The 24829-nt window shown below is 38.5% G+C and overlaps 1 protein-coding gene across 1 annotated transcript; it reads right to left on the reverse strand.

Annotated features, from left to right (window-relative positions):
• Nucleotides 1-14656: 14656 nt before the first annotated feature.
• Nucleotides 14657-15433, reverse strand: LOC104222412 (uncharacterized). Its single transcript, XM_009773648.2, has one exon. It carries the CDS (start codon nucleotides 15431-15433, stop codon nucleotides 14657-14659), a length of 777 nt encoding a protein of 258 aa, XP_009771950.2.
• Between the last annotated feature and the right edge of the window lie 9396 nt (nucleotides 15434-24829).

The following is a 24829-nucleotide window of genomic DNA, read 5'->3' on the forward strand; positions in this document are numbered from 1 at the left end:
ATCCAGAATCATTCTCTCCTCTTAGTTCTGTATTCTGTTGTAGGTTACAGTAATGGTATAATTATTCACAAAACTGAAAATGACTAGTGTAACGTGGAATATCTAAACTAAGGAACGTGTAGTTCGAATGCCAAACTCGTGAGGGCTCGAGTTAGGAAGGTTATCTATTCCTTTCCCCACTCTTAACGAAAATATATTACAATTATTTATGCAACCGCAACGGACAAAATTAACATTCTCCAACATTTACTAGCAGGGAGAGTACAAACGTAGAAGTGAGACGGTAAACCAACATTTTGATGTGATTTGAACCACCATCTCCTCCTTTAATGACTTTTGGAAGCCGCCACTTTTTTTTTTTTTTTTTTTTTTTTTTTTAACTATTCGAAATTTTATGGCCGCTAATTCAGATTTGTACCGAGTAAGCTTGATAAGGTGCTAAAACGCTCCATGCCAAGAAATTTTCTATGACTCCAATAGTCCAATCTGAGACATTATTTGGTGAAAGATAGATGGATCTCAATCATTCTATCACAGTCCTCGATGGTATCGCAATTTTATTTGTTGTTGATGGGTGGTTGGCAAGCATTAATTTGCTTTTATCTTACTTAAGACAGAAGCAAAGATATTTGCTTGGCTGAAGAATGATGGAGTGGATTAAATTCCCTATCTCATCTTACGTGTAAGTCAATCATAGTCATAGATATATAGTACTCCTATTAATTGTGAAGCTTTCTTGATCTACTATGCACAAGTTTGGGATGAAGGGGCATCCTAGGAAAATAGAAAATTCCAGGAACAGAAAAAAAATACTCCATATCTAAGGGGTTTGTTGAAGAGTCCGGAACTCAATTGTGGTTCTTTTGGACTCAAAATACATAAATAGGTGGAAAAAAAAAAGATGACATTTTTATATATAGTGCCAAAATACTTGGCGCTATACATTAACGTTAACTGTGTCGTTAATGTATAGCGCCAAATATTTTGGCACTATACTGAAAAAGCTGACATACCCAGGTATAGTGCCAAAATACTCGGCGCTATACCCCTTTTTAAAAATCGTACCGTCTTCTTCATCGTCGTTCTGGTTCTTCTTCCTCAATATTTTACTCCTTCTTCTTCTTGGTCCCCCTCTCCCATACCCGCTGCCCCACTATTTAAAAAAAAAAAAATTGGGTCCCCCCGTCACATAAAAGGTGAAGAACGTAGGTCCCACATTCGAATAGAGCTTCGTATTATTGTTGATTCACACTTCCGGAGTCAAAATTTCAATCTATTTGCTTTCCGAAAATTCTAAATCGAGGTATTTCGGTTTATTTTAAGTTGAAACTTTTATAATAATGCATATTATTTGATTTGTATGTGTTCTATTTCGGTTTGTGTTTTTTTTTCGAAACTAGCATGTTAAATTTATCCGGATTTAATATTAGTGTTTTATAAAAAAATATAAATTTATCAAATAAATTTGTCTGTTACTATCCTGATTTATATATATATGTGTTTTCATGCCGTTTTATGTTTTATTTGCAATTAAATTTATTTGTTGTTTATGGTTAGTTTAGATTATTTTTTAGCGTAGTAAAATCCAGACCTTTTTAGCGTAGTAAAACGTAGACCCTTATAGCGTAGTAAAATTTAGAGCCTTGTAGCGTAGTAATGTGTAGTATTTTAGCTTAGAATTCCTTTTGTTTAAGTATCTTATACTGGTAGTTGAAAATGCAAACTTTGTACAATTAAGTTAATAATTGTATCAACACACATAATTAGTAATTTGTACAATTAAGTTATTAAAAAATATGAATTTAAATTATAAAAAAATACATAATTATTAATGATAGTTTGGTGCCATTTGGCCTCAAAATATCGAGCCCGGAACTCATAGGTATATATATATATAATTTGTACAATTAAGTTATTAAAAAATATGAATTTACAGTTGACGACATGGACGCGACTATACATCCCGACCCTCGAACGTTGGATCTATTAGCCCTACAACCCCAGCATAGATTCGAGTATATATGGGACGGACAGTTGCTTACACAGACTTTTCGGGCCAAGAGAGTGGATCTATTGTGGGAGTTTTTGAGTCCTCCCCGCGTTCTACATCCCCGCGTGGTCCATTACCTGGAGGAGATGGGATTATATAGGATTATTAGGATTGGCCGGATACAGCTCGACTATGCTTTGATCACGGCCTTGATTGAGCGGTGGCGACCGGAGACGCATACTTTCCATCTGCCCATCGGCGAGGCCACCATCACACTCCAGAACACTGAGAGTTTATATGGCCTGTCCGCTGATGGCTTGCCAGTTTTACTGCCTGCGACCATGAGATATTATTCGCGGCAGACATATTGGGATATGCTGCACATGCTCACGGGTTTCATGCCGGAGGACGAGGAGGTAGCATCTGGGTCCAGTCGTATGCAGTTGGTCCCCATTAGAGACCACCTGGTGCAGATCCACCATACTATCACCGACGAGTCAGCGGAGGTGGATTTACAGCGATATACGGGGCTGTTGTTGCTCCTTCTATTTGGGGGGAGGGGGTCTGTTACGAGACATGAGTTCCGTCTATGGATATTACAGGTCGTTAATGCGAAAACCATCAATTGCTGGCTTAAACGCCCAGAACACGTAATTGAATATATATTCTGGTTTACCTGGAATCCGCTCAAGCTTCCATTCAACAACTGTCCCGGGGCATGTACCTAAGCAGATCTGCAAATGACTTATCCCAGTTACCATAGACTATTTCAAACGCTCTTTTGCGCCCGAGATATGACTTTCTTTTAGTAATTGTATGACCATGTTCCTGGTGGACTGCTGTAATGCACTATTTGATTTTATACCTTATGGACGCTTCGAGGTGCGGAATAAGTACAAGAGAAATCAAGGCAATATCCAAGTTGAAGTGATTCCCGTTGAATGTGTCCATTTCGCATGTGTGGGTGAGAATGTATTTACCCACTTTCCACATACCTGTCTTCTTCTTGGTCGCACGCAACATCCAATTACATGGCCAAAACCACCTGCGGCAAACAACCTTGTATACCATCGGACTTGACTCCCATACCTGTATCTCACGACACTCTTTTACGTTGTGCATTTTACAAGCGCTGCTTAAGCACGCTTTATCAGGAAAAAACATCCCCTTTGCAAGCGCCGTTGGTCTAGACTCATCCCACATTGCTGTCCGAATTTCATCAAAATCCCTTGTGAGAGCTTCCACATCTGGCACAGTTGGCAAGTTATCAATGTAAGGAATCTCCCTTGAATGAAACGACACTTCAGACCCGTACACTCTTCGTCTAGGGGGGTCTCTCTTCAAATCAGGTCCTTCCTCCTCATCCTGCTCATCACCATCCTCACGAGGAAAGGGTGTCTCATCTCTGGATTCATCGACATTGTTATCGTAATCACTGTTCTATTCCTCACTTTGTGCATCTGCCAGATCCCGATATAATACATCATTTTCGGTCAATTGAGTGAGTACGGGTGGTTCAACTTGCTCGTTTTCACTGCACAACCAACAAAAATATAAGCTACTGAATTAATAAATGCTTTCCATATGGCTATATCACTTCACTTACAAGTCGTAATGTGATGAAATTCCATGATGGACGTTTTCAATTAGGTGATGACTACCGGATGGGCCACTTGTAAAATTCATATCCGGCCGGTACCCCCTATTAAATATATGAGCGTTAATACAAATTCAATACGCCAAAATATATATAATTAACACAAATGAAAATTGAAGTGTACCACTCGTCTTGTGAATTATGGAAAGCAGGGTATAAATTATTTTCTCGCTGCTCATTCGCCGGCAGTGATAAGTTTAAATCAAGGAAAACTCTTTCATCTGGAACCTGTCCGGCAAAAACTGCTCCAGAATAACCACCCGATGACTGGGGGTTATCTCTACTACGCACAACCTCATTTTTTGGAACGTCTTCGACCTTCACGTACATCTCTAACATTGTGATTACAAGAAATTCCCGGCATTCGTCCGGAGTCCTCAGAAAATCACTCACAGTTTCATCATCGTCTATGTTAAACTCCGAGTAAAAAGCAACTCCTTGCGGAGTGACGGAATGCGGATTTCTTCCGGTTACTTTAAGCATCACTGAACGTTTCCTCACACTCATTTTTTTTGCATAACAACGATATCAATTTATCGTACTCCATTGTAAGTGGCAATTTAACATGACACCGAGCAGGTAAACTCTAGCCCACGGAGTTATTCTCCATCACAACCTCACCCCCCCAAATATAATGAAACTCTTATTCTACGCTCTTCAGACATAATGAAAAAATGCTGGAGAATTTAACAACAATAAACATTTCAACAAGAGTTAAAATTTTTTTGAATGAATTTCTATACAATCCTAGCCTCTTTATATAGGAAATGGCTAGCCGTTTTTTTTTTATAAAGCGCCCAAAAAGTGGGCACTATACACTTTTGAATTATTGAAGTCAAGAATTATTGGTGGGGCCAGAAAAAGGAGTATAGAGCCAAAATACTGGGCGTGTCAGTTTTTTATATATAACGCCAAGTATTTTGGCGCTATACCTGGGCATGTCAGCTTTTTCAGTATAGTGCTAAAATACTTGGCGCTATACATTAACGGCACAGTTAAAGTTAATGTATAGTGCCAAGTATTTTGGCACTATATATAAAAATGTCATTTTTTCCCCCTACCTATTTATATATTTTGAGTCCAAAAGAACCTTGATTCCGGACTCGTTTGTTGAAAATGGTACAATGATGATGTTCAAAGAACTTCCAAAGTTGTTCTTCTCATGTCTGATTGACATTGACCAATCGTAGGATTCAGAAAGTTAAGTCGATGTACAGTCAGAAGAGTGTTGCCCATTTCTTGTCTTTATGTCTGTACCATTTTGATTCCTCTAACTTATAGTAAAAGGTATAGTCTCTGGGCTTCATACTGAAATTAATTACTCCTAGTACGTACTCTGCTTTTAGTTTTGGAACTGCTTAAACCCAAACATGGCCATTCATTTACTGGAACAAAAAGTATACCATACGTATCTGATGAAGCATTGTACCATTTACTGCAAGTATGTTTCTGATTCAGATTTTACCATGTTTTATAGCCTCTTTGGCCAACCTTCTTATATTAGTTTATTTTGAGAAGAATCTTTTGTCAAAAAGTATTTTTGGTGAGAAATAATTTGTGTTCGACTAATTGATTTAAAAAGTACTTATTAGCAGCAATTAACATTTGGTATAGCTTTTAAAAAGTATTTTTAAGTATTTTTTTTAAAAGTGCTTTTCAGAAAAGTATTTTTGGAGAGAAGCTATTTTTTTTTCTTATCCAAAACTGCTTGTGCTTCTCTTATAAAAGTTTGGCCTAAACACTTCTTGAAAAAAAAGTATTTTTTTTAATAAAAAAGTGATTTTGGCCTGCGAGAAGCTTAGACCAAACATGCTATTAGTCCAGCGAAGATAAAAAAGCATTGGTCTTAGTTTGTGAACGATTCTGGTGGTCTTGCGCGCGCACACAAAAAGAAAATTCTCCCTTTTGCTTTTCACTTTTTGTTTTAACTTTGTCTGTGAAATTAAGGACTGGCCAATGGGTTCGGATTATGATTTATGGGTTCGGGATTTTAGACAAAATACTTTATTAGATTTGGAATATATATTTCTTGTACAAATACAAAGTTTTATTGCTATTGTTGAGAATAAAGTTATTGTGATCTGTTGAATCCGCAAATAAAACTGACTTTGCTTTACAGAAGGATCTACTCTTTTCTGAGTACTCCATTTTGATTCCAGGTCGTGCCAAGCATAACGAATGATTTTGACTAATATATTTTATTGAATAGTAGTAAAATAAATCTAGACAACTTCTTTAAACTAATCCTTGATTAAATCAACAATACAACCCCCGCCCACCAGATCCAAATATTTGATTTAAATTGAAAAAAGAAATAGAGAACATCTAAAGTTAAGAGTTCAAAAAGACTTTCATGAAAGTAAATCGTTGTATTTGGACATGAAGTTCACTCAAATATAATTTTTTTATGAAAGTTGAAAATTGAATCAAAACTAGTAAATTTAAATGCTTCTCAGATGGATATTAATACTGATGGCAAAATGGGTACTTGCAGATATTGAAGCTTATTTAGTAGTACACTTGTACTATTTAAGATAATGAAACAATATTTGATGCCAAATCGGACATCCTGGAGATATTTCACTCAATAATTCAGTTAGTGAATTTGGTTAAACTGAGGAATGTGTTATATATAGAACAAATATGGTGAACAATTTTCTACTTTTTGTTGGGCAAATAAGCATAGCAGCATCACTTTAACAGATTTATTGCGAGGTGATAAGTTGAAGTCAAACTTCCAATTAATGCTCTGGTGAGATCCTTTGGTACATTCTCACCTGCCTTATTTGCCATCTTCCCCTTTTTGTTTTCCGGTAGTAGTGTCACGATCCAAATAGATGGGCCGCGACGGACACTTGGTACCTTACTCAACCAAGTACCAACATAACGTATCTTTCATATCATTCTATCATAGGTAAAAGAACCGAAGTAAAGCATGAAGAAATACAACATATATATAAGTTTCAGGCAACGTATAAAATCATCAACCGCTGAGCTGATAGCCTACTTGGAGGACTCTCGACCTGTCTATCAGGACCTGCGGGCATGAAATGCAACATCTCCAGGCAAAAGGGATGTCAGTACAAACAATGTACCGAGTATGTAAGGAATGAAAATCAGTAACTAGTAGACGTGGGAGAAAAATGGAGTAAAAGATTCAACATGTATATCTGAATAACTCTGTGAATCATTTAATATTATAATGTCGTGCATATGTATATAAATGTCATACTATGCATGGGTATATGCGTTCATAACATCATTAAGCCTCTGAGGGTATCCCATCATATCATCTCGGCCACTGTGGGCAAATCATCAACGTATACCAGCTGATCATGTGGTGGTGCGTATATAACGTCATAACCTTTTCCCATATCCCATATACATATATACGCGTATATAACGCCATCTGGTCATGGGTCAATGTATATGAATGCAATGCATGAGAAGTACATCCATAAAATCTCTTGGAATGTCATAAGACCATTATGCCTTTGAGTAATATCATTGAAGTAAACTCTTTTTTAATTTAAGTATTTTTCTGAGACCCATGAACATATGTGTTAGTTTATATGAGTCCACCAAACGGTAGAGTACCTGGTTCTCTATGTGTTTTAACTGAGAATACTAATGAAACAGAAAGTAAATGAGACACGGGATTTTTACGTGAAAAAATCCCAAATCAAGGGAACTAAAACTACGACATACACTTGTAGGCTTTCAACTTCACTAACTTGTAAACACCTATTACAAGCCACTTTGTAATGACTCCATTACAAAGACTCCAACTCAACTAACTTGTGATACTCTTACCATAAGCCACTTTGTAACTCTTAGTAACAAAGGCTTTAACTTATGACTAACTCTAGTCACAACACAAACTCAGAGAGTTTATGGTTTTTACAAGAGGGTTCCTAATCAACGCTTCTAGCTAAGCAATTTAGGAGTTACAATAAGAACAATCACAAAATTACAACTCAACTAAGGACAACAAAATACTAGATTTAGGAACTGGTCCGTAGTAGCATTTAACTTTGTTCTTAAAGCTCTTGAGAATGAAGTTCACTATTTTGCAGAAGCTTGAATGATCTCTCAAGTGTTCAAATGATGTTTTGATATAAACTCCTTGTTACCTTGATGACATCACTTGAATGATGTTAGAACTTTAGTTGGTCAAAGAATAACTGGCCACTAGAGACAGTGCAATGCAGGCAGAAATAGTGCAGACAGTCACATCGCTTCCAGATGTGTCCAATTGACTTCGTACTGCTATGAGGGAACCACAAGGGTATCAAGTCCTTGTTTGGTTCTCTATCTCCTGAAGCTATAGCAGTTCACATTTAGCTGGAATCCGTTAACTTGCAATGTAGCCCAAGTGTGTCAGGTTCCCTATCTGGTCCTTGACAGTAAGTTTGTTAGATCATCAAAACATAAGGCAAAGACATTGAAAACCCATCAATTTCCCCCTTTTTCATGATGACAAACTTAGACATTGATAACATGTATTTAGAGCAAGGAGAACTAAATAAAGTAACACGATCTCACAAGTTCCCTCGACTTTATGCCTTCCCCCTTAATCAGATCCTTGATTCAAATTAATTTGTCATCATTATTTTATTCCTTCTTTTGGCATCATTAGAAAGACACAAGCAGTTAAACAACATAAAGAAGTCTAGCCGAGCTAACTTATTCCATATATGTGCACACGACATGATAGAGAAGAGAATAATAAAATACTAGCAATGAGACAATAAAAGAGGATAAATTTTATATAGATAAAAATATATGCCTTTGCTTAAAAAAAGGCAAAATTGAACTGTTAAAGACGGGAGTAGTACTGTTACATCCCAACCACATCATAAAGAAACGAAACATCTGCCACAAAAAAACTTAAAAGAACATTCTAGAAACTGGTCACTGAAGGGGTACTTAGGGGGCACTAGGAGTAGAGGGCTTGGAGGCCGCAACAAGAGTTTCGAGAACTAGATCTATTCGGGAATTGGCCGACTTTTGCTCATTGAGCAGTTCTACTTTCAGGTTCTCCACTTGCGCCCTGAAATCAACATTCTCTTTAGTCAAACGAGCTACTTCATCATTTGACGTCAGAACCCCTTGGGCTTGCTGACCTTCTAGGATAACATTCCTAGACTTCAACCGACGGATCTCCTTAGTTGCACTATTTTGAGCATTAATGAGCTGTGAGACGGTTGATGTACTGCCTACCCCCCATTCTTTTCTATGCACCCGCATTCTTCCAACGTTGTCTGTGAGAAAGTTTGCTTCTTAGTTCCTACCTTGCCTTGCCCCAGCGGCACCTCGAAGAACTTAAACACTTGCATAAGCAGAAACCCGTATGGAAGGCCATGATTACCATCCTTGAAAGTTGCTACTTTTTGCATGTGTTCGATCATAATAGCAGGCAGGCTGACAGGAGTAAAGCTATGCAGTTGCTCCATCAAAAACAGGTCAGACTTAGAGGTCATGGACCTCCTCTCAGCATGAAGAAATAGAACTTTGTTTACCAATTCGAAGAGCAATTGATAAACAGGGAGTAATGCCTTCTTGTTAATCTGGTCCCCCTTCTGGTTCGCATTGTCCTTTACCACAACATTCCAGAAATTATACTGACACGCATCCTTCACACTAGACACACCAACTGTAGGGACTTTAAGAATGTCCCTAAGCAAACCTACATCGAACACGATATCTACTCCATTCACCAAAGCACAAACATAGTCAGTCTCAACGGGAAAAAAGCTAGCAAAGAAGCTTTGAACCTCATCCTCATACACCTTAGGTGCATCTACTTGGAATAGATTCCCCCATCATTGAAACTCTACCATCTCAAGAACTTGTCGCATACCAGCCATCTCAAAGATTGCTGGGTCAAACGTACAACCCAGCAGAACCTTTTGGTGCCTTAGGCGTTCTGAAACAGAACTGCCTTCACTCCTCAGCCTTTTCACTGAACCAAGTTCCTGAACAGTTTCAGTCTTTCGTTTGCCAGACTTCCCACCACTTGATTTCTCTTTTCCCTTAGATTTGACTAACACATCCTCATCAGAATTTGAGGGCTCACTCACAACATCCTTCAACTTTGAAATAGGGTTTGAAACTCTCTCTACAGAAGCAGGCTGCTTCTTTTTCTGGGACCGTCTCACCAAGCAACCAGATTCCTCTGGTGTTTCCTCTTCCACTTCTACCACAGGGACAACTTTATCATATACTGGCACATTATCTTTCACCAACCTCGTCCTTTGCTTCTTACTACTTTTTCTGCTCTTCTGAAGGGCATAGTTGTAGGCCACCTTAGCTTGCAACCTGGTAGTAGGTCGCTTGGTGGAAGACTCAGGAGTGGACACCACCCTTTGCTTGACTATGAACGCATCAAGAGCCAGGTTGTCTAAATCCTCTTCATCACTAGACCTCATCTCAGGTGCTTGAATGTCCAAAGGTGCAATAGCAAATACAGGAGCAGAACTGTCCTGGGAATGAGAAACCCGACCTGGGTCCTCTAGAGAAGGGTCAGGTTCCTCATGTGAGGGCCCGATAGTTTCTGCTAGTGCAACGCCCTCAACAGTTACTATGGCTCCTTCTTCCCCCCACACCCTGTACCTCGTTTCTCTGAGAAATTATCTCATGTAGGACACCGTCAGTAGATACCACAAAGATGGTTACAACATTTTCTCCCTCAATCGGCACCACTGCCACCACAGAAACTGCAGCAACAATGGCGGAACCCTTTGTGACCTCAGGGCTTTGACCTTGGTCTCCACTTGTTTTTTGATTAGTGGGAACCTCAAAAGATAGAGAGGACAGATCAACAATTTTAGGGGTTTCTGAAATGGAGAGAGACGGGGAATCTGGGTGAGGTGTGATTTTAGTGGGGAGAGTAAGAATGGTTATAGAAGACTTAGTAGGGATGGAGGACTCCATAGGTTTTTCAGTATTATGGATGACTGAGGCAGGGAGGTCAGAGTTTGCATCAACCATTGAAAAGATGGAGTGAAGGTACTTTGGGAAGTTCTAATGGAGGACTTATCGTTTGTGGAGAACGAAGGAGGGTTTTATTAAGAATGGATAATTATGAAGAGAGAGATATGGACCGGTTCTGAAACGGCGGTTGTGCGTGGAGAAGTGCAACATTTCAGAGGGAGATGGAACGATTTGAAGTGAAGAGACGCAACAGCAAGGCCTGAAAAGGTGGATGACATGGCAGTTGAGTTTTGTACCCTTTTAAGACGTGTATTAAGGAATACACAGAACTACTAACCTTTGGTGAAGAACCATGTCCTTGACCTGTTATTTGAAAGTATTAATCCTCTTTTATCGTCCATGCACTGCATCTATAGCTTCTATACTCATCATGCGTATTTACCTGCAACGGTATTGAAGTGAGTTAGACTTGGCCAGAAAACACTTTAGATAGTTTTACCTGAAGGTGATTTTCATAGTCAAATGATGAGGAATCAGGTTCTCAATTGGGCTTTAAAAGCCCTAGCTTCACCTTGTTTCTTTCAAAATGTTCCCTACTTAATGCTTTGGTGAAGATATCTATAATTTGGTCTTCTATGCTGCAGAATTTCATGTAGATCAACCCTTTCTCCACATTGTCCCTCAGAAAATGATGCCTCACATCAATATGCTCGGTCCTTTTGTGTTTAACTGGATTCTTGCCCATGTTGAGTGCACTGGTGTTATCACATAGAAGGGGCACACTCTCGATAAGTACCCCAAAATCCTCCAGTTACTGCTTAATCCATAGAAGTTGAGCACAGTAGGAAGCTGCAGCTACATATTCTGCAGCTGTTGAAAGAGCCATTAAGTTTTGCTTCCTTATGCCCCAAGAGATAAGACATAAATCTAGGAAGTGAGCCATTCCGGAAATGTTTTTCCTGTTCACAAGATAACCTATATAGTCTGTATCAGCATATCCAATGAGATTAAAATTGTCACCTGAGGGATAATAAAGGACGAGGTCCTACGTTCCTTTAAGGTATCTCAGAATTTTTTTGGCAGCCTTCAAATGAGATTCCTTGGAATTTGATTGAAACCTTGCACATAGCCCTACACTGAAGATAATATCAGGTCTGCTGGCAGTGAGATAGAGAAGAGACCCAATAATGCCGCTATACATGGTTCGATTCACAGGGGATCCAGTTTTATCCATGTCCAGTCGAGTGGCCGTAGCAATGGGAGTGTCTATCACCTTTGATGCTTCCATGTCAAACCTCTTCAAGAGCTCCCTAATGTATTTTTGATGACAAATGAATGTACCCTTTGAGGACTGTTTTACTTGAAGTCCCAAGAAGAAGTTCAGTTCCCCCATCATGCTCATTTCAAACTTACTTCCCATGAGTTTTGCAAATTTTTCACACAGAGAATCAGCTGTTGCCCCGAAAATGATATCATTAACATAGACCTAAACAATGAGCAGGTTCCTTTCCCGTTTCTTTAGGAATAAGGTGTTGTCAATTTTCCTTCTTTTAAAACCATTTTCTAAGAGGAACTTTGACAACCTTTCATACCAAGCTCGAGGAGCCTGCTTCAACCCATACAATGCTTTGTCCAGTTTAAAGACATATTCAGGATGTTCATGACATTCAAACCCTGGAGGTTGCTTCACATAGACTTCTTCCTTAAGAAGTCCATTCAGAAATGCACTTTTGACATCCATTTGGAACAAGGTGAATTTCATATGAGATGCAAAAGCGATTAGAATTCTAATAGCTTCCATGCGAGCGACCGGAGCAAACGTTTCATCATAATCAATCCCTTCCTCCTGATTGTAGCCTTGAACCACTAGCTTGGCCCTATTCCGTGTGGTGTTTCCATGTTCATCAAGCTTGTTCCTGAATACCCACCTGGTTCCTATGATGGTTCTATCTGAGGGTCTAGGTACTAGGTGCCAGACATTGTTCCTTTCAAATTGATGTAACTCATCTTGCATGGCTGTAATTCAATTTGCATCTTTTAGGGCTTCCTTGATATTCTTGGGTTCTATTTGGGAGAGAAAGGCTGAGAAGGCAAGTGAATTTCTGGCTTTTGACCTGGTTTGTACTCCGGAATCTAGAGGGGTAATTATGTTGTCGAGAGGATAAGTGTTTTTGTGTTTCCAGTTAGACATTTGAGGTTCATTTGTAGAGGACGTGGGTACATTTAACTGGTTTTCTTGTATTCTTCTCGTAGGTACTAGTGGAGTACCCTGAACTGCATCAACCACCCTTTCTTCAGCTTCAGTGGTTGTAATTGAGGTACCTGGTTCCAGTGAAGAAGAGGCAGTATTGTCCTCACTCAGCTCTTTTACTTGGCTTATCATATATGCGTTTCCATTTGTCATGTCAATGACTTCACCAGGGACTAGTGAGGGTTCTCCATCTTGATCCTCTTCAGCACTCTTCTCACAGGATGGATAAGACTCATCAAAAATAACATGAAAACTTTCCTCAACACATTGAGTTCGCTTGTTGTATATCTTGTATGCTTTGCTTTGAGAAGAGTAGCCCAGAAATATTCCTTCATCACTCTTGGCATCAAATTTACCAAGTTGATGCTTTCCATTATTGAGAACATAACATTTGCACCCAAATGTTCTTAGGTGAGTCAGCTTGGGTTTCTTTCCATTCAGCAACTCATATGGGGTTTTGTTCAGGAGTGATCTGATCATGCACCTATTCACCACGTAGCAGGCAGTGTTGACCGCTTCAGCCCAGAAGTTCTTTGTAATTCCACTGTCGATTAGCATTGTTCTTGCCATTTCTTCAAGAGTTCTATTCTTCCTTTCCACTACTCCATTTTGCTGGGGGTTCTGGGAGCTGAGAAGTTGTGAGTGATGCCATTTTCATTGCAGAACTCATCAAATTTGGCATTGTCAATTTCTGTTCCATGATCTGATCTAATGCATGCGACTCTAGATTCCATTTTCACCTGGATTTTCTTCACAAAGTCCACAAACACCTCAAAGGTTTCATCTTTAGTTCTGAGAAATAAAGTCCATGTGAATCTGGAGTAGTCATCCCTATCACAAAAATGTATCTTTTTCTTCCCCTGCTTTGCACTCTCATCGGCCACATAGGTCCATATGCAGAAGCTCAAGTGGCTTTGAGGTGCTCACATCCCTTTTAGGCTTAAAAGAGGACTTCACATGTTTTCCTCTAGCACAGGCATCACAAACTTTCTGTACCTTGAACTTTGACATGGGCAGACCATGGACCAGGTCCTTTTGAATTAGTTTGTTCATAAGAGAGAAGCTTGCGTGCCCCAATGTTCTGTGCCAAAGTTTAACATCATCATCAACAGCCTTCAGACAACTTAGATCACCACTTTGTAAGGAATCGAAATCAGCAACATAGATGTTCTTGTATCTCTTGGCCACAAGTACCACTTCACCAGTTACTAGATTAGTAACTGTACATATCTTGGACAAGAATTCCACCTTGTTTCCTTTATCACAGATCTGAGAGACACTCAAGAGACTGTACTTAAGACCATTGACATAGTACATATTTTCAATAGAATGAGTGAGTGATTTCCCAACTTTTCCAACTTCAAGAATGTACCCCTTTTTCCCATTGCCAAAGGATACACTCCCTCCTTGCAGGGCTTTTAGTGAAAGAAAGTCCATGGTGTTCCCAGTCATGTGCTTTGAACACTCACTATCCATGAATCATTGTTGACCGCTTCCTTTCACTGTTCCCTGCACAAGAAGATCAAGAGTTAGTTTTAGGAACCCAAGCAAGTTTGGGTCCCTTGTAGTAGACAAGAGGATGAATAAGAGTTCTCTTAGTCCATGCAGGTAATATGCATTTTTTGTAAGTGGAACCTGGTCCCCTTTTAGTGATTATATTTTCAGCAACCATTTTGTTTTTCTGAATGAACTGGACCTTGGCTTGATAATTTTCCTTGAAATATCCATTGTTCCCACAGTGGGCATACAACCAATTTTCGGGTACAGTCAAATATTTGCTATGTGGGTTGTAAGTGATTTTCTCCCTTTGGAACCCTATTCCCTATCTGTTTCCACCATTATTAGTGTGCATGGCAGTGATAGCTTCTGAGGACCAGGTCCACTTTAGGGACTTTTCAAGATCATTTTTTACTCTTCTCAGTTCAATCTGGAAGTGTTTGTTTTTCTCAGTTTCAACACACAACCCAGTTCTCGCAGCTTTCAACTCGTTTTCAAGCCTAATGTGTTCCTCACTTGCTATCTCTTTTACTTTTCTAGTATTTTCATGTTTAGACTCAGTTTCTAGTCCCTCCATTGTTTCCCTCAGGTCTGCGACTACTACCAAGAGATCATTATTATCTGATTGGGCCATTAAAAAAAAAGTTGAATCATATTCATTTTCCTCGCTTTCAACTGACATCATGGAGCTATCACCAGCATTAGTTTCATCTTCAGACTCACTAGAGGAGTCCCCCCATGATGCAAGAGCATGTTTTACCATATTGTCAGTAGATATCTTTCTTTTGAAGTCCTTGTCAGGAACCGGGTTCCTCTTAGCTGCTTTCTCAGGGTTGTATTTGGAGAATTCTTGCTTCAGGATAGGACAGTCTTTGATAAAGTGCCCAGGCTTTCCACACTTATGACAAAGATCATAGTTCTTTTGTTTGCTAGAGCTGCCCCTTTTTAGCATTCCTCTATTTCTTCTGACCATCTTCTGAAATCTTTTGGTTAAGTAAGACATGTCACTGTCCTCCTCACTTGAATCATTTCTATCAGCTTTGAGTACCAGGTTCTTTTCTTTCTTTGGTTCTCTTTTTTCACTATCTATCTTCTTCTTCATCTCATAGGTTTTCAGATTTCCAATCAACTCATCTATGGTCAGCTCTTACAGGTCCTTTGCTTTAGTAATAGCATTCACCTTGCTTTCCCAAGAGCTAGGCAGGATACTAAGGATTTTCCTTACTAGCTTATTCCTAGGAATGGTTTCACCAAGTGAGTACAACTCATTTATGATGGAAGTGAATCTTGTGTGCATATCTTGAATAGATTCATCATCCTTCATCCTGAAGAGTTCATACTCGGTAGTGAGCATATCGATCTTAGATTGCTTTACTTGCATAGTTCCCTCATGAGCTGCTTGCAAAGCTTCCCATATCTCCTTAGCAGTGTCACAGGCAGAGATTCTATTGTATTCATTAGATCTTATTCTACAGACCAAATTCTTCTTTGCACGAAAATTCTTCTCCACCGCTTTCCTGTCTGCGTCAATGTATTCTTTTCTAATTTTTGGCAATTAGAATGGAAGTTCTTCAAGTACCTTTGTTGGGACATAAGGGTCATCACATATGACATCCCATAACTCAGAGTCCTCAGCCATAATAAAATCGTGCATTATTGTCTTCTACCACCCATAGTATTGTCCATGTAGATTAACCTTCTTCAAAATTTGGTGGAGCAGCCATAAGGATCCTTCCTAGGTGTTAGCCTGATAGGAGGAACCCTCTATGATACCAATTATTAGTTTATATGAGTCCACCAAATAGTAGAGTACCTGGTCCTCTATGGGTTTTAACTGACAATGCTAATGAAACAAAAAGTAAATGAGCCACAGGATTTTTACGTGGAAAAATCCCAACTCAAGGGGACAAAAACCTCGACCTACACTTGTAGACTTTTAATTTTACTAACTTGTAAACACCTATTACAAGCCACTTTGTAATGACTCCATTACAAAGACTTCAACTCAACTAACTTGTGATACTCTTACCACAAGCCACTTTGTAACTCTTTTGTTACAAAGGCTTTAACTTATGACTAACTCTAGTCATAACACAAACTCAGAGAGTTTATGATTTTTACAAGAGGGTTCCTAATCAACGCTTCTAGCTAAGCAATTTAGGAGTTACAATAAGAACAATCACAAAGTTATAACTCAACTAAGGACATGATAGGTTTTAAATGTTCTTGCCTTTTATTTTGATGATCTAACAAACTTACTATTAAGAACCAGATAGGGAACCTGACCTACTTGGACTATACTGCAAGCTTAACGAATTCCAGCTAAAGGTGAATTACTTCTGCTTCAGGAGCTAGGAACCCAAACAAGGATCTGATACCCTTGTGGTTCCCTCATCATAGTACAAGTCAATTGGACACAACTGGAAATGAAGTGACTGACTGTACTGTTTCTGCCGCACTGCACTGTCTCCACCAACGCCCACTCATTCTCTAACCAAATAAAGTGCTCACATCATTTCAAGTGATGTGATCAAGGTGTACCTACAATGAGTTTATGCAAAACATCACTTGAAGGTTTCAGTTTCTCATTCAAGCTTCTTGCCAAAAACAGAGAAATCAATCCTCACAAGCTTGAAGAACAAAGTTGAACAAAACTACGGACCAGTTCCTAAAAGATAGCTTGTTGTTGTCCTAGTTGAGTTATAACTTTGTGATTGTACTTATTGCATCTCCTAAACTGCTTAGCTAGAAGCGTTTGATTAGGAATCCTCTTGTAAATCCGTAAACTCCTTGAGTTTATATTGTGACTAGATTTAGTCATAAGCAAAAGTCTTTGTAATTGTAGAGTTACAAAATGGCTTGTGGTGAGGACATCACAAGTTAGTAAAAGCCTTTGTAACTAGGAAGTCACAAAGTGGCTTGTGGTAAGAGTACCACAAGTTAGTTGAGTAAATCCTTTGTAATGGAGTCATTGAAAAGTGGCTTGTAATAGGTTCTTTACAAGTTAGTGAAGTTGAAAGCCTACAGGTGTAGGTCGTAGTTTTTTGATCCCTTTGTGTGAGATTTTTCCACGTAAAAATCTTCGGCCTTATTTACATACTGTTTTACTAGCATTATTAGCAGAATCTTGTAGAGGACCAAGTACTCTTCTATTTGGTGGACTCATACAAACTAGCAAGATAACAAAATACTAGATTAAGGAACTGATCCTTAGTAGCGTTTAACTTTGTTCTTCAAGCTCTTGAGAATGAAGTTCACTATTTTGCAGAAGCTTGAATGATCTCTCAAGTGTTCAAGTGATATTTTGATATAAACTCCTTGTTAATATACCTTGATGACATCACTTGAATGATGTAAGCACTTTAGTTGGTCAAAGAATAAGTGGCCACCGGAGACAATGCAGTGCAAGCAGAAATAGTGCAGGCAGTCACATTGCTTCCAGCTGTGTCCAATTGACTTCGCACTGCTATGAGGGAACCACAAGGGTATCAGGTCCTTGTTTGGTTCTCTATCTCCTGAAGCTATAGCAGTTCACATTTAGCCGGAATCCGTTAACTTGCAATGTAGCCCAAGTGTGTCAGGTTCCCTATCTGGTCCTTGACAGTAAGTTTGTTAGATCATCAAAACATAAGACAAAGACATTGAAAACCCATCAAGATGATAGAATAATATGACACATGAAAATTCAAGAACATAGGCACCTCTAATACTTCTATGAATAGAGTCATTTATGGAAGTTGTGTATTTTTTTGTTTCATTTGTGTCGTATAGATCATGCCAAAAGAAAGAAGGGATAACCTTAACATACCTGGAGTAGGGAAAAATCCGTATGATATTCTTGGAAAAGGCTGCACCGTATTCCTTTAGAATCGCAAAACCTCACGTTGCTACGGTGCTCAGAAATATTGTTGGATTTTTTTTGTTTCCAGATTAATATCCGTTTTTGTTGGAGTGTAACCTTCCATTCTTGTTGGAGTGTAATCTTCTATTCTTGTGATTGTTTGGAATTTAGGAAGAAGCTTATGACCAATGAAGAACACAAATCAAACATTTAAGGTCTTAGTAGCTTGTACGTAAGTCACCTTACTTTGAATATGGTGCAAAGCCATTTAAATCAAACATGCAAATGACACCTTTAAATTTGTAACGTGAGTCATTTACTTTGAATATGGGGCTTCCACATCATGCTATTTAATACTTATCCAATATATTCCCAATTAATTAGGTGATGTATTGTTATCCGATAATTAACCAATTACCCGCATAATTAAGAATTATCTCAACTTACTTAAAATACTACTTGCTTTTAACATACCTTTACACATTTCTATTATGGTCATGTAGTACCTTGTATGGAACTAGTTCATAAATATCAGGTATTAACGTTTGACCCGTATTTTATCCCAATATGCCAAACTTGGATGAAAAATTTATTTTCTTTGACTTGCTTCCTCTCTCACCTTCACGAATTTACTCATCATTTGTTTAAAATAGCATAATTCTTATAATCTCCAAATAATCTTTTCCTTGGACTAATGTCAATTACCTTACGATAAATTCAACGTACAATACGACAGGGTGCAACATCATCGTAATTTAATACTGCCGGAGGTAATATCGACGCAATATTGCGGGGCGTAACATCATTCCCCTCTTTGGAACATTCGTCCTCGGATGTTGACTGATGCTCTTATCATTTTCATAACCCATAGCTCTTGTGAATTCCTTAATACTCTTCTTGCCATTTAGGAAACTGTGCTTTGAATAAATCCAAAGGCCAAGGCATTCCCCCCTTTAGGCCTCTTTTTCACACCACGACTTGTGGTCGGAATCTGTTGATATCTTCCGTCATGCAGCCTGTGCGACGTTTTCCTTGTATGTACGCCTATGCAACTCTTCTCTTTAGATTTTAGCCAATCTCTAGGCTTTACTTTTAGGAATATGTACAGAACTTGACAAGATGTCCCTCTAGCATATATAGGTATACTGAAGTTCTTTGCTTGGTACTTTATCGAATTTGCGAATATTGCTTTTTCATTACCGTTCATCTTAAGAATGTTTGCCTAATCTTATCTCATACTCTATAACTTTTATCCATCCATTATTGATTCACCTCAATGTTGATCTGCAATCCACTACAGATAACTTGAAACCTCTTACGTAGTACATTGTTACTAAGGCTTACGTCTCGTCGGGGGATATCTGAAGTGATTAGACTGATCCACATGGGGGCGATACTATACTTCCATAACCGTATTTCATAGTATCCCACTATGATTCATTCTTTGGGGGTATTTAGTCCCTTACAATTCATGAAATCCTCCTCCTCCTTTCCTTTTTTTTCCAAATCATTACTCAAGCGAAAGTCCAACCGTCATCCTTTATTTATCACAATTACACCCTCATTATGCTACTAGGGCAACAATCAATATTTTCTAAATGCTACTAATCTTAGACTCCTTTAAGTTCATTCAGGATATATTGAGCTTTATATAGCTTAGAAAAACCATCAGCGCTTTTGTTTTTGTGGGCTTAATCCGAGGACTTATGCATTATTGTCACCTTCTCACTCACCCTTTCTTATCTTTACTCCTGTCTTCCTAAAACCTTATCGCTTTACCATATTTTAACTTGCGACCTACACATATCTATTTATATTATTCGCCACCTTCCTTCAACTTGCTTGCATCATAGATTTTCAAGCGAAACTGATAGGATTGATAGGTTTTCAATATCTTTACCTTGTATTTTGATGATCCAACAAACTTAATGTCAAGAACCAGATAGGGAACCTGACTCACTTGGATTACACTACATCTAACGGATTCCAGCCAAATGTGAACTTGCTGTAGTTTAAGGAGGTAGGAACCCAAACAAGGACCTGATACTCTTATGGGTCCCTTATGGCAGTACAAAGTCAATTGGACACATCTGGAAACGAAGATTCTGCCACACTGCACTGTTTCCAGCGCCTACCCATTCTCTGACCAACTAAAGTGCTCACGTCACTTCAAGTGATGTAATCAAGGTGTACCTAGAGTTTGTACAAAATACCATTCAGTGGACTCAACTCAAGACAATCTTGGACAGTGTACACAAGAACCAGATCAAGAACCCGATCCCTTGGTACTTCTCTGACAGAAGTCCAAGTCAACTATACAGCTGGAATGCAACTGAGTGACTAATCACAACTGTACAAAGAGGAACACAATAGGGACATGTTCCCTTAGGGTTCTCTGACAGAAGTACAATTCAACTACAGCTGGAAAGCAATTGCAATAAGTGACTGCCTGTAACAATATAGTAGATAGTGCAGCAATCACTTCCCATTGAGATTGGACATCACTAAGGATGTCTTGTGTGGTATAAACCTTATGCAAGGCACAAATTTCAGGTTCCAACACTTGCAAATACATAAAACGAAATTCTCTCAAGTGCTCAAGAACCTCTCTCAAGAACAAAGCTGCTGCAACCTCAAGGACCTGATCCAAGATTGAAGATATCTTAAGTCCTTAGGTTGTTGAGTCTTTGTTATATGTTTTTCATTGTAATTCCTAGTTTTCTTTCTTAGAAGCATTGTCTTAGGAACAAACCAAAATCCGTAAACTCTTTGAGTTTATATTGTGGCTAGGTTAGTCATAAGCAAAAGCCTTTGTGACTGTAGTGTGACAAAGTGGCTTGTGGTGGAAACATCACAAGTTAGTCAAAAGCCTTTGTAATCGTAGTGTGACAAAGTGGCTTGTGGTTGAAATACCACAAGTTAGTCAAATTCTTTGTAACTAGGATAGTTATAGAGTGGCTTGTGATGAGAGCATCACAAGTTAGTTGAAGTCTTTGCAATAGGGTTATTGTAAAGTGGCTTGTAATAGGGAGATTGCAAGTTAGTGACGTTAAAAGCCTACAGGTGTAAGTCGTGCTTTTTTAATCACCTTGTGTGGGATTTTTCCACGTAAAAATCCATGACCTTATTTACATTCAGATTTACTAGCATTCACTGTAGAACCCGATAAAGGACCAGGTACTCTGCTATTTAGTGGACTCACACAAACTTAGCACTATACCAAACTGATATAGGACCAGATCCCTATATAGTTTGGTTCATCAGTACTTTCAAAGGAAACACATAGAGAACCCGGTTCTCTATACAGTCTGGTGGACGCACAGTCTCTAACAGAAACATCACATCATCTCCAACTCTTCTTTGCTCTCTTGACTAGATCTCTCCGTACTTAAACCATACTCTGGAAGATATGCCACCGTCGACGCCGCTATCGTTACTGAATCCCAGTGCTTCTAGCCTTCTATCCGAAGTATGGACCATTCCCAACCTTCTGAATCCGAGTATCTCGTACGTTATTCACTTTTACCTTACTTACCTTAAAATCTTGCATCACATCTTCTATCTCTTTCAATACCTCCTGTGAGCACGTGATTTTTGCCCTATATGAGAATTACTCCCAATTAAAAAAAAAATTCAAAATAAAACAATTTTCCTTTGTGTCCAATTTTTGAATTTTCGTGACATTTTTTGATAATTATTTGTATTTTTGCCTGTGCATGTTAATGTGTTAAATTAATAAAAAAATATAAAAATATGTCGCATTTGCATTTGATATTTAATTAAGTTTGTTTTACAAAATTAAAAAATCATAAAAAAATAATATACGTTGCATTTTTAGCATTTAATGTCCAAATTGTGTGATTTTATCGTTAATCACTATTTTAATTGTGTGTTAATTATTATTAAGAGTTAATTAGTATTTCCAGATAATTTTGAATTTTATAATTTAATCTTAGCATTTTTAGCTTTATTATTTAGGAAATTGAATAAATAGAAAAGAACAAAAATGGAAGAAGGCCGGATTGGGCCTTTTCTTCAATTTTAAACCACAAGCCCAAAGAGTTTTCCCCATGACCCGGTCTATTTCAACCCGGGTCGACCCGGTCCGCCCCATAACCCCAAATGAACTAACCCCTCCTATCTTCATTTTATTTTTTCCTAACCCTAAACCCATCCGCCCCCTCTCTTTCTCTCCATCTTCTCCAAGCTTCCTCACGCCCCCATCCATGGCTGCCCTTGCATCGTCTTCTTCGACACAAGCACACACACACACACAGCTCCACAACCATCCACACTCATCGACCACCAACAACCTCGCCTCGTCGTCGAAGCCATGAACGACCAACAACCCCGCTTCGACGAGCTCCAGCCATAGACGACGTGAAGCAACCCCAACCAGCCCCGTCGCAACACAGCACCACCCCACTGCTTCATCTTCTTCGTCGACCACCATGAACGACCAGCCATGAATGACCCCTCTGCTTCATCTTCTTCGTCGACCACCATGAACGACCGGCCAGGAACACCCTCCACCATCTTCCTCCTCCAGTCGCAGCTCCAGCCATGTCCGCCTTTCGCAGCAGCAGCGACGTGAAGCAGCTCGTCGTCGCTCCATCCCTAGCACCACCCCACTGCTTTGTCTTCACGACCCAAACGACGACCAGCAGCTCCCTCGACATCCATGGCTGCTCTGCGGCGTCGCCTTCTTCATCGCACATCACCCTCACCCATCGTCCTCATTGCAAGAGACGAGATCGTCCAGTCATGGATTGTCCGTTCAAGTTCACGTCCAGTCGCCAGTTTGAGTTCGGATCCGATGAGATCGCCCGTTCGTTAGTTCCATTCGTGATTCAAAAATCGAGCTTTTCAATGGAGTTTCTTTTATGTTGAAAATAAAGAAGTTTCTATTAAGAGGTCATATTCTAACTTTGCTCATCTTTCGATTTTCAGATCTTGCGTCGTGGGTATATGAGTTGTTTTGTTCGATTTCCTTCGTTCCAGTTTTATGACTCACGTGATACTGATATCTTGGCCCTTTCATTTGTGATGTTTGTTTGTTTAATTGCTGAATCACATAAGAAGTTTTACATAGTCATTTGTCTCCATTAATTGTCATATTATCTCGTTTCCGTTAGTTGGTTTGTATATTCGTATTGCTGTAGTTTGCTATTTGTTGAAATGGTGCCAGTTTGCTCTTTGTTGTTGATCACGTTGTTTGGTTCCCTATTCGTTCAGGTTTTGTCTAAGTTAAATTACGATTTTATTCCCAATACAATTAGTTTAGTCCCTTGCATCTGTGTGTCAATCGTAGTCTGAAATCTGCCCGTAGTAGTTCAACATAGCTTCGTTTTGAATCATTCATCTTTGTTGTAATGTTGTTGGATTTAATTTGAAGATCAATTGATTATTGAGTTTAGTGATTTGAATCTATTTAGTTGTTCTGTTTAAGTTTAATTTGAATTTGAGCTCAATGATTTAAATATACTTGTTTGTTATTGTTGTTGAAATCTGAAAGTAGATTTGTTGTTTAAAAATATTGTTCAGTCAAAATAATTCCAGTTGTTTCTTTGTTGTTCATCATTTAGTTTGAGTTTGTTCATAAAATTTGATTAGAAATTGGTTATAGCTGCTATATTTTGGTTAGAATTGATTAGGTGAATTGGTTATAGCTGACGGGGTAGATTGGTAAATTGCAGTATTTTCAGGGGTAAAATGGTAATTTCAGTAAGGTCGGAGGGGTATTTTTGGAATTGAAAATCTGAACAATTATTTATTTTGAGTGCTCTGTCCATTAAGATTAAATAATATTTAAATAATATTAAAATAGTACATGGTGAGGGACAAGATATAATGTAGTGGAGAAATAATATAATTGTTTAAGGTAGGCATGAGGGACAAGATATAATGGAGGGGATAATGTATTTGTTTATTTTAGTGAGAGACAAAACATTAGGTAGTGGGATTAAAAGGGGGATGAGTGGAAGATAGTGGGATTTAATTTTAAAATGCTGAAAGTTGGTAATAAATAGAGGGACTTGGACAGAATTTAAGGAGAATGAGCTGAAAATAGAGAGAGAAAAAATTCGAAAATATTAAAGGATTTTTAGGGATTCGAATTTGAAGAGAGTTTAAAAGAAAGAATTTTCTGAACATTAAGAGAGAATTAAAGGTTAAACATTAACTGGTCTTTCAATTAAAAAAAAAGAAGTTCACTTTGTTATTGCCCGTTAATTATTATTGGTGTTTTTGGATTTTCATGTGGTTTATTTCTCGAGTTTAATTGGTTATTTGCTACTACTTCACTGGTTATTGCTGGATTTTGTTCGGTTTTCAAATCTGTCACTGGGTATTCCGTTTGTTGGATATTGCTGGTTATTTGTTGCTGTTGCTGTGTTACATACTATTTTGCTGATCCTATTCTTCCTTTCCTTGTATTCAAACACCAGGTACACTACTATGAATCATTTTGACATATGCATTGAAGCTGAAATGAAATGGTCAGAAGATTTATGCTTCTAATTATAGAATATTCGTATTTTTAGTTAGATATTCATTATGTGTTTCATGTTATATGAATGGTAGAATTATGTATAATGTGAAGCGTTAAATTGCGGAACTATTGGATGGGTGTCGGTATGAACACCATAAGTATTAGTT

Source organism: Nicotiana sylvestris, chromosome 10 (genome assembly GCF_000393655.2).
Source record: "Nicotiana sylvestris chromosome 10, ASM39365v2, whole genome shotgun sequence".
NCBI classification, from domain to species: domain Eukaryota; kingdom Viridiplantae; phylum Streptophyta; class Magnoliopsida; order Solanales; family Solanaceae; genus Nicotiana; species Nicotiana sylvestris.